Raw genomic sequence first — 10,434 nt, 5'->3', positions numbered from 1 at the left:
GTTCTTACCTCGGAGGAAACTTGACGTTCTTACCTCGGAGGAAACTTAAAGTTCTAACCTCGGAGTAAACTTAACGTTCTTACCTCGGAGTAAACTTAACGTTCTTACCTCGGAGTAAACTTAACGTTCTTACCTCGGAGGAAACTTTCTGCCATTTCTGGCGGCACATTTCTCCGGTGAAGCTGCCGAAACTAACTTTGTCCCAGTCAAAGTGCGACTCGGTGGTTTTATACTTCATGCTGTCTGTGTCCGGCACCTGAGAGCGGATCTTCTCCAGCAGAGTCAGACAGTCCTCTTTCGTCCAGTCATCTGCGCGCGCGCACACACACACACACACACACACACACACACACACGTCAGCTGTGACCTCAGGTGTTGATAACGTCACAGCAGGTCAAAGGTTACCTGGTTCATTTTTTATCCTGGAGCTCTGAGCCGCCGAGACGCTGCTGCCGTTCATCATGCAGCGATGATGGAGAGCAGTCCGTCTACACTCACACACACAGAGACAGACAGACAGAGAGAGCGAGAGAGAGACAGAGACAGAATCATAGAGAGACACAGAGACTATGATTAGTTATCATCAGCGGTTGTCATGGAGCTCATCAACAGTGGAACTCGAGTTGTGACTAAAGACACTTCGTGACGTCCCTATAATATTATAATAATAATTAATAATAACAGACGACATTATTAACACTCTGATAACCGGTGTCTCTGCCCGCCCTCAGCTTTGCGGAGCCTGACTGACCGGCCGAGAGGACCGGTCCCCGGCTGTGGTGCGTCACCGCGGCCCGCCAACAAGGTCAGACTTTGGGGCGACAGGTTCAGATTCCAGCCTCTGTTCCCGCTGGAGGACGATATATATGATATATGACATATGATATATAATATATGATATATAATATGCGACTGGTCAGTCAGAGGGCAGCTTGAGTTAAACTCCATTTAAAAATCTGTCAATTTAAATCAAAAAGCGCTTCAATATAAACATGTTCCCCGACTGTCACGAGCAACTCACCGATTCGGCTGGAATGAAATACACAATGCAGCTCTTCCGTTACTGTAAAATCAGTTTAAAAACGGCCTGTTTCTAAATGTGCTTCACCCAAAATAAAGCACGGAGGGCGGTAGAGAGCCGGTGTTCGACTCCGCTCAAGTTTGTTAAAAATGAACCGTTTACGGGCCGAAATCACACAAAAACCCTTAGTGACAATCTGACATGATGCTGCATCAAATAAACGTCCATCTCCGGGTTTAGTTCCGTGTTTTCGAGACGTTTTGTGGAGCTGAGACGTGGAGTGAACCCAGCGGGCCGTCAGGCTCCAGTTGCCCGGTAATGGCGTCCGTCCTCCGGCAGGAGTCTCCACGCAGCTTCCGCTGGCACGCAAACAGCTCCTCTAGACGAGCTGGCGTGTAACCATTTTAGGAAAAAATGTGGAAAAACTGCGATGATTTTAAAACGAAGAAAATAAAATAAAAACAGAATTCATCGAAACGCTTATTTTGTTTAACTAAACATTTGACACGTGCAGCAAAAAAATCATTTATAAAAAAATAAAATCTGCTTTAAATGATTTAATCCTTCGACATCCGCGTGTCCGGGTGTTAGATTGTGGGATTAAAACGTGGAAACGTTCGTGTGGTTCTGGACCGAAGGAGAAGCAGCTGCTGCCCCACAAACCTTCACTGACGAGCCGCCATGAACGTTCTGCTGACTCGGGGACAAGGGAGCAGAAAACACCTTAAATCTGTCTAAAATCACCACCGACGACTCACCTTTAGGTAGAGACAGAGACCCGGGTAAACACCGCGCACCGCTGGGCTACCGCGGGTTATTTCGGGGCTCTCGAAGTGTGTGTTTTTCGGCCGTAAACCCCGGGGAGTCCGCTCGAAACGAATCCGACAAAAGGAGCGTCTAGTCCGGTATGAAACTCCGCCCCGCGCCGCAGGGGGAGGACCTCCGGGAGAAAACATGAGGAGACAAAGGCGGAGGATGAAACCAGAGATACCTCACATATATAGTTATTATTTCATTCTATGTATGCAAACATTCAGTTACTATGTTAAAAAATAACTGCGACAGCGTCTTTCTACGGAAACCTACCCGCCAGACTGTCACCTGGTCCGGGTCCAGATGCTGGAGACCGGCGGTGAGACAGAGGACCGGCGGCTGGAGGCTGTCTCACGGCTCCGAGAGGAGGAACCAGAGATACCGCGGAGAGGCATCAGGGCGGCCGGCTGTCAGGTCTCCTCACCCGGCCTGTGGAGGTGTTCATCATCAGCGGCTCGGAGCCGGCATAGGGGGACCAGCAGCCCGCATCCACATGACATCCTGCCCGCTGACAACACACGGAGTACCGGTCTGATCTGACCCAGTCACCGGTCTGACCTCACCGAGTCACTGGTCCTCTCTCTCTCCTCCACACTGTGAGCTGTGAAGTTAATCACTGATCAATCAATACATCCAGCTGTTTGATACACCTGTCCTCCTCTGGGACCCAGGTGAGGGAGTAAGAGTGTGTGTGTGTGTGTGTGTGTGAGAGAGAGAGAGATTTTTAGAAACCTTTATATTCTTAAAACATGAAAGAACAACAAAAAGTTCCCATGGCAATCAATTAGAAACAAAACAATCAAAACAGTTTCTCTTCACTATGTTTTCAAGGAGCGTTGTATGTTAGCTCATCTCCAGACACACAACATTGTGCTTCATTGTTGCACCATTTCTCAATGAATCCTGCATGTTGTTCATACTGTTGTTCATGTTCAGGTTCTGTCTGCTCACAGTGTCGGCTCTCACACCCGTTCCCTGTGTGGAGGTCCAAGAGTTTAGACTCTGTTTCACTGAATGATGGTCCTGAGACCCCATTCAGCTCTGGAATAAATCCTAGATCTGGAAATAGATCTGTAGAGTCAGGAGCTTCCTCTCCTCTGTCGTCCTCCTTCAGGATCTCAACCTCGTCCTCCGTCAGACTCTCCGCCCACCTACTCGGGATCATCATCATCCCGAGAAGCCACTGCAAGTGCGTCTCAGTCCAGGAACAGCTATACCTCCACCATCGCCCTCAGGGCAGTGGTCCCAGTGGAGCACAGCATGTTGCTCAGACCTGGAGTCGTGCCGTCCTGGATGTCCATCTTGGCTCCGTTCACCAGCGGTTCCTGAAGCAGCCAGTGTGAGCATGTGGGCTCCGGTCTCTTTACATTTAAAACGGTTAAATAAATAAAAACCAACAAACAGAAACTTGTCTTTGACTTGCACTTAGACTGTGAGAACTTATTCTCAGTTAACTCAATCATTGTTCAGCTCTTTCTTTATTTTCTGAACTATTTTCTTCAGCCTGAAGCCTTCCTGCTTTGTGAGACCTCCTCTGTCTTTGCTGCTCATATGTGCTCTGACAGTTGGAGAGCTTCTCTTTGTCAGAGAAGTAGTCCTCCACTTTAGCTCATTTTACATTTTTACTCCTCAGCAGATAACTCTTTCTCTCCTCCACACTGTAGCCTTCAGAGCTCCTACAGCTGCCATCCCTGTATTCAGAGAGCTCACTGTCAGCAGCAGAGTCCTCCTCCTGACTGGACTCAGAGTCCTCTTCCAGACTGGACTCACACTCAGCTGCTCCTCTACTTCCTTTCGTTGCCACTTTCTTTGCCTGTGAGTCTCCACTGTTTCCTTCCTTTTTCCTCTTCAGCTGAGGGGCTTTGAGCTGCTCCTCGTCTCCCTCCATGTCCACCTCACTACCTGTCTCCACCTGTCCTCCAGTACTCTCCCTCACCTCCTGGGCCCCACTTGTCCCCTCCTCCCTCACCTTCTGGACCCCACTTGTCCCCTCCTCCCTCACCTCCTGGGCCCCACTTGTCCTCACCTCCTGGGCCCCACTTGTCCCCTCCACCCTCACCTTCTGGGCCCCACTTGTCCCCTCCTCCCTCCCCTTTTGGACCCCACCTGTCCCCTCCTGTCCGTCCTGCTTGTCCCCTCTGCCCTCCTCAGTACCTTTCTGGTTCTGGTTCTGGTCTTTATTTGAACCGTTTTTCTCAGGACAAGCTCTACTCTGATGTCCTTCTTTTCCACAACTGAAACATTTAAAGTCATCAGTCTTTGCAAAAATCACATAGTCAAAGTCCTCTACTGTGAGTTTGAACACGAGGTTTACCTCCCTGCTCCTGTTGTTCGGGATCACGAAGAGCTGTCTCATGTGAGACACCACGTGCTTTAACAGCGGAGATTTACACCCAGAGGACACTCTCTTAACTGGAGACACTACCTTCACGTGTTTGGACAGCTCTCTGGTTATTGCCTCGTCTCTAATAAACGGTGGAACGTTGGACACAGTGACGTTTACGGGTAGTAAGTTATCGTTCACCTCGATCCCGTTCTCTACCATCGTGTTCACATTTTCTACACCAGGGGTATTCAATTAAAATTCCAAAAGGTCCAGATTGAGAAAATCTCCTTGTGCAAAGGTCCGGAACATTACAATAATATCTAACTTGCGCTATTTAGTGCCATATACACACGTGGACTAAATTGTTGGTACCCTTCCGTTAAAGAAAGAAAAACCCACAATGGTCACTGAAATAACTTGAAACTGACAAAAGTAATAATAAATAAAAATGTACTGAAAATTAACTAATGAAAATCAGACATTGCTTTTGAATTGTGGTTCAACAGAATCATTAAAAAAAAATAATAAATAAAAATGGCCTGGACAAAAATGATGGTACCCTTAACTTAATATTTTGTTGCACAACCTTTTGAGGCAATCACTGCAATCAAGTGATTTCTGTAACTCATTGAGACATCTGCACCTGTCAACAGGTACAGTATATTGGCCCACTCATCGTGAGCAAACTGCTCCAGCTGTCTCAGGTTTGAAGGGTGCCTTCTCCAGACTGCATGTTTCAGCTCCTTCCACAGATGTTCAATAGGATTTAGATCAGGGTTCATAGAAGTCCACTTCACAGTAGTCCAATGTTGTGCTCTTAGCCATTCTTGGGTATTTTGAGCTGTGTTTTGGGTCATTATCCTGTTGGAGGACCCGTGACCTGCGACTGAGACCAAGCTCTCCGACACTGGGCAGCACATTTCGCTCCAGAATGCCTTGATGGTCTTGAGGTTTCATTGTACCCTGCACTGATTCAAGGCACTCTGTGCCAGATGCAGCAAAGCAGCCCCAGAACATAACCGAGCCTCCTCCATGTTTCACAGTAGGTACAGTGTTCTTTCTTTCTATGCTTCATTTTTGTGTCTGTGAACAGAGAGCTGATGAGCCAAAAAGCTGGAGCTTTTTGGCTCATCAGCTCTCTGTTCACAAAAATGAAGCTTATCTATCTATATATCATCCATCCATCCATCCATCCATCCATCTATTTCTGAGGTTCAGTTACTCTGATGACCAGCAGGCTGCAGCAGCGCGTCATCGCTGCGTGAAAACCACAGAAGAAGACGCGGCAGAAGAAATGTGTGGACGGACCGAATGAGCCTGATTAGCCTGCAGGCTAACTCTCTGTGATGTGAGGTTTATAAACTTAACAGTAAGTATGTGTTTCATCTTATTCATCCGTAGCTTCTTTAATTAGCTCATAACTGACGCTGAGAGCTGTTGGCATGTAGCATAGCATGTAGCATAGCCCACTTCCTGTCCGGCTGTTAGCGGTTAGCTCAGACTTGTAGCATTGATCTGAATCAATAATAACCAGTTGATCACGTGACCTGCAGGTAACTCACACCTGAGTCCGTTATATTAGTACAACAAGCAGTGGTAGTAGAAGTACTCACATCCTGTACTGCAGTCGAAGTACTAATACCACACTACAAATACTCTGGTACAAGTACTGTTAAAAATACTGCATTCAAAAAGTTACTGAAGTATAGGTATGTATGTACAACCAGCAGAATGTACTTAACGTAGAATACTCACTCTGAAGTTACATTATTATGTACTATTAGATAATCAATATTAGCGTAGTGCACACTAACTGTACGGCGCGTAGTGCACACTAACTGTCTGGCGTGTAGTGCACACTAACTGTACGCCATGTAGTGTACTCTACAGTAAAACCTTCAGTGTATTGTTGTTGATAAGCCCCGCCCCCTTTGTGCAGGTGTGTGACCTGTGTTGACCTCAGCGGGCATTGCTGGGGGGCGATGGCTCTGATTGAAGGAGTAGGAGACGAGGTGACCTTGCTGTTCTGCTCTCTGCTGGTCCTCCTGGTGTTGCTGCTCGCCTGGATCTCCACCCGCACCTCTGAGCCCCCAGAACACCTGTTCACCTCCACCATAGGCCCCGTCCCCTCACTTGGGACCAGCCCCGTCCACCAGGACAGCCCCCCCCTCTTCATCCTCCTCACCCTCCAGCTCTGTGAGTGACAGCTCTCTGACAGAAGCTCTGCCCACCAACACCTCCACCCAGGAGGAGAAGGGGGCAGGGAGGCGGGAGGAGGGAGGAGGAGATGGTATCAGGAACAGAGAAGGAGGAGGAGGAGGAGGAGAAGACTCTTCATCCTCTCAGAGGAACATGGTGGTCAGACTGAAATTTCTGAACGACACAGAGAGAACAGCTCAGGTCAAACCACAGGACACCATCGGATACATCAAACGGTAACAAAATACTTCATCACTACTGCACCTCTACTACATCACTACTGTACCACTACTACATCACTACTGTACCACTACTACTGTACCACTACTACATCACTACTGTACCACTACTACTGTACCACTACTACATCACTACTGTACCTCTACTACACCACTACTTTAGGGGAGTGTTAGTGCTGGTTTTAACCTGTTGATCTCTACCCTTTCAGGACCTACTTTGCGGGTCAGGAGCAGCAGGTGCGGTTGATCTATCAGGGTCAGCTGCTGCAGGACGACGCTCAGACTCTGGCCTCCCTGAACTTGGTTCATAACTGTGTCCTGCACTGTCACATCTCACCGCACGCTGGCCGGGGGGCTGCGGGGGGGCCTCGGCCCGTGGACCAGGTGCAGGTGGCTCTGAATGTGGGCAGCCTGATGGTCCCCCTGCTGGTCCTCATGCTGTCGGTGCTCTGGTATTGTCAGATCCAGTACAGGCAGTTCTTCACCGCCCCGGCCACCGCCTCGCTGGTCGGCGTCACCATCTTCCTCAGCCTGGTGGCCTTCGGAGTCTACCGCCGCTAGCTGCTCTCTGATTGGCTGCTGCCTCTGCCTGTATGGTGATGGCAGCAGCCGGGGTGGACCTCTGACCTCAGAGCCAGCCGAGACTTCAAACAGACGCTGATAGTTAATTTGTTTTTTCTGTTGCCATGGAGACAGCGAGTGTTATGAGGACTTTAATTAGTTTGTTTTTTAGATCACGTTTCTCTCTAGGTTTCTCATCATCGTGCCTCTTTTACTTTCTGGTTTGTCTGGTTCCTTCTGGTGCTGAAGGTGTCAGACCACTACCAGACTGTAGACCGGACCCGTCTGCCTGCTGGATGGAAAGTCTTTTGTGTCAATTACAGCTTTTGAAGAAAGAAAGAAATTCTATTAAATCATTTATTTATCTTGTTGTGGTTCTTTGTGTCTCTGGAATCTAACTGAAGAATTATTAAAGTCCATTTACTCTTTAAAGTTCGGAGCATAGACCTGAGACATCGGCTCAGTCCAGATGTTCACTCTCTCAGACTAACCCACAAAGTTCCAAGACAGAGGTTGAACATCTGGACTGAGACTGTACTCACTACAAAACACACTTAGTTCATGTTCACGACAAAACTCAGAGGATCAGAATCAAATAAACTTTTAATCATCACAGGAACCAGTGAAATAATACATTTAATGTTCCAGGAGTCTTCTGAGTCAGCCGTTTCCTCTTCAGGTGATCAACTCTGCAACACAGAGAAACAATATGATCTTCATGATGGATGTTGATCCACAATGACAAACAAATAACGCCAACTGAATCAAAACTAAAAACTAGGACCATAATGACATGTATGCAACAATAATTCCTGATATTTAGACAAACATTGCTGCTGTAACGGTTTGTGTATTCGTGCCGAATGGTTCAAGATGTGGCGGTTCACGGTGCGGCGCCATTAACAGGTGTTGAGGTTAACGCAATGAGCTGATTGACTGTGTGTGATTTACAGAACACGGAGTAACTACATCGTGACGCAGACAGGTGTGTGAACAGGTAAATAAACTACAGAGATGCAATGAAAAGAATAAAGCCGTCACACAGTCTTTAGACGGTGTCATGTGACTTCCTGTGTCGGGGCAGGTGTGGGCGGAGCTACAGTGATGTCACTACCTAGCTGAGCTGACAGGTGTTCAGGTAGCTCCACTCCTGCAGCTTCTAGCAGGAAGATGGTTTCTGTCAGAGGGAAGCTGGATGAAGACTCTTCATCATCGCCACGATGGTGAGTCACCTGCTGCAGACTGCACACACACACACACACACACACACACACACACACACACACACACACACTTAAGAACTTCTGTGTTGCACCTTTTAAAACTTAAGAATCACACTCAGCAGCTCTCAGGTGGGCTCACCTGTCCCTGACTGAGTCCAGCAGGTACTCCATGTACAGGTGTTTCCACTCCTGTACGATTGACAGCAGGGAGTCTTTGAAGGTTCTGAGGTCCACCTGCAGCCAGCTGTGCAGAACGATGATGTCATCCAGGTGAGTCACCTCTCTGCTCAGTCTGTGGAGAGACTCGATCTGAAACAGAAACACATCTCTGCAATAAAACAACAGGACAGGTGAGTCTCGCCTCTCTCTGGATTAAAACACCTGGACAGGTGTGTCTCACCTCTCTCTGGAAGTCCTTCAGGGTGGGCGGGGCTTCCTCCACCTCCACCTCCTCGTCTCCCAGCTGTCTGCTGTAAATCAGGAACTCCTGCATCACCTCCCTCCTGTCGCTCTGCCACAGGTACGCATACCTGTCCAGCCCCGCCGACAGACGCTCTGCCTCCTCCTTCACCTGCAGAAGGCGATGCATTACTTCCTGTTCCAAGGCAGAGAGATCCGGACTCTGCTGCAGGGACACCTGACAGACAGACAGACAGATTATTTTTCAGAAACAGCAGCCTGCAAAGAGTGAGTGATGTCAGACTCACCTGGTAGTTGCTGTGGCGTCTCTCAGAGACCCTGAGAGGCAGACTGGCTGCTGAGTAGATGCTCTGCAGGAGGTCAGAGAGGCCGACGCCCACTGACGGCTCAAACACAATTCCTGTTTCCTGCAGCTGCAGACTGACCGTCAGAAACACACTGCAGCTCTGCACACAGACACTTTAAATCCAACAACATATTGATGATAGAGAAGCCTCCATACTTTGAATTCCTCAGATTCCAGGTGTGTGTACCTGTGGGTTCATGTTGTCCAATAAGAAGGTCAGTGATCTGAGCACCAGCTGGAACAGTCCATCCTGGACTTGGTCATCGATGTGGTCCAGGTACTTGATCCAGGACTCAGAGGAGACTTCAGCTCCGTACAGACTCCTGTTCACCTGAGGACACAGAAGAGTCATATCAGCACCTCCTCCCTACCTGACTTAACCTGAGCACCTCCTCTCCCTCTCCTCCTCCTCCCTGAGTTAACCTGAGCACCTCCTCTCCCTCTCCTCCTCCCTACCTGAGTTAACCTGAGCACCTCCTCTCCCTCTCCTCCCTACCTGAGAGAACCTGAGCACCTCCTCTCCCTCTCCCTACCTGAGTTAACCTGAGCACCTCCTCTCCCTCTCCTCCTCCCTACCTGAGTTAACCTGAGCACCTCCTCTCCCTGCTCCCTACCTGAGTTAACCTGAGCACCTCCTCTCCCTCCTGTCTCTCCTCCTCCTCCTCCCTACCTGAGTTAACCTGAGCACCTCCTCTCCCTCCTCCTCCCTACCTGAGTTAACCTGAGCACCTCCTCTCCCTCCGCTCTGATGCGTCTGTAGGTCTGCTCTGTGTCACTGACCTCCAGCAGTGAGTCACCTGAGCACTGCAGCAGGTGAAGCTCCGCCCACTCCTGCAGGAGAAGAACCTTAGCACCGGTTGCTAACGGCTAACGGTGCTCACAGATCAACTCTGACCTGTGTGATGCGTGTCACGACGGCCATGTTGGCTCTGGCCCGGCTCACTGAGGAGTGGATGAGCAACAGTCTCTCTCTCTTCTCCTCCACCAGCTGCTGCACACCTGGACACACACACAGTACAGGTAGAGAGACCAGCCCACTGCTTTATAACCTGTGTCTCAATTCAGGGGCTGCATCCTTCGGAGGCTGCATTCGTAGATCGGTTGCGTCACAGCGCTGCGACTAGGCTGTCCCATTTCACATTTTTGTTGAAGACTCCTTCAAATGCAGCCGACGAATGCAGCCTTCTGGTCCCAGATTTGGAGGACACATCTGATGTATCCTTCGTGCCTTAGGATTGCTATACATATATATACATACACATATATATATACATATATATACATAC

General features: G+C 48.9%; 2 protein-coding genes and 1 long non-coding RNA gene across 5 annotated transcripts; 1 reads left to right on the top strand and 2 right to left on the bottom strand.

Moving 5' to 3' along the window:
* Window positions 1-264: 264 nt before the first annotated feature.
* Window positions 265-2,349, bottom strand: LOC116377726 (uncharacterized). Its single transcript, XR_004212234.1, has 4 exons — window positions 2,108-2,349; window positions 1,780-1,961; window positions 406-488; window positions 265-309 (listed from the first exon to the last, which is right to left on the bottom strand). It is a non-coding gene; the product is annotated as an uncharacterized LOC116377726 (long non-coding RNA).
* Window positions 1,479-7,524, top strand: LOC116377725 (transmembrane and ubiquitin-like domain-containing protein 1). The gene is given in 5 exon segments (XM_031839434.1): window positions 1,479-2,505; window positions 5,395-5,529; window positions 6,100-6,327; window positions 6,329-6,595; window positions 6,808-7,524. Coding segments are annotated over 3 exon segments (804 nt in total). The 5' UTR covers window positions 1,479-2,505; window positions 5,395-5,529; window positions 6,100-6,142; the 3' UTR covers window positions 7,160-7,524.
* A 220-nt stretch (window positions 7,525-7,744) lies between these two features.
* On the bottom strand, window positions 7,745-10,423 carry LOC116377724 (dynein beta chain, ciliary-like). Of its 3 annotated transcripts, none has more exons than XM_031839433.1 (7): window positions 9,860-10,423; window positions 9,336-9,479; window positions 9,090-9,248; window positions 8,783-9,019; window positions 8,522-8,691; window positions 8,274-8,401; window positions 7,745-7,848 (listed from the first exon to the last, which is right to left on the bottom strand). In XM_031839433.1, the coding sequence occupies exons 2-7, from the start codon at window positions 9,345-9,347 to the stop codon at window positions 7,835-7,837; spliced, it is 720 nt and encodes a 239-aa protein (XP_031695293.1). In that variant the 5' UTR covers window positions 9,348-9,479; window positions 9,860-10,423; the 3' UTR covers window positions 7,745-7,834. The 3 variants fall into 3 exon arrangements, with proteins under 3 accessions (XP_031695293.1, XP_031695291.1, XP_031695292.1); XM_031839431.1 differs by having other exon boundaries at window positions 10,044-10,423; XM_031839432.1 differs by having other exon boundaries at window positions 8,783-8,953; window positions 10,044-10,423.
* Window positions 10,424-10,434: the final 11 nt, after the last annotated feature.

Source organism: Anarrhichthys ocellatus, unplaced genomic scaffold (genome assembly GCF_004355925.1).
Source record: "Anarrhichthys ocellatus isolate YVR2014 unplaced genomic scaffold, GSC_Weel_1.0 scaffold1603, whole genome shotgun sequence".
Lineage (NCBI taxonomy): Eukaryota > Metazoa > Chordata > Actinopteri > Perciformes > Anarhichadidae > Anarrhichthys > Anarrhichthys ocellatus.
Note: the sequence above shows the minus strand (reverse complement) of the source record. Positions and strands in the feature narration are given on the sequence as shown.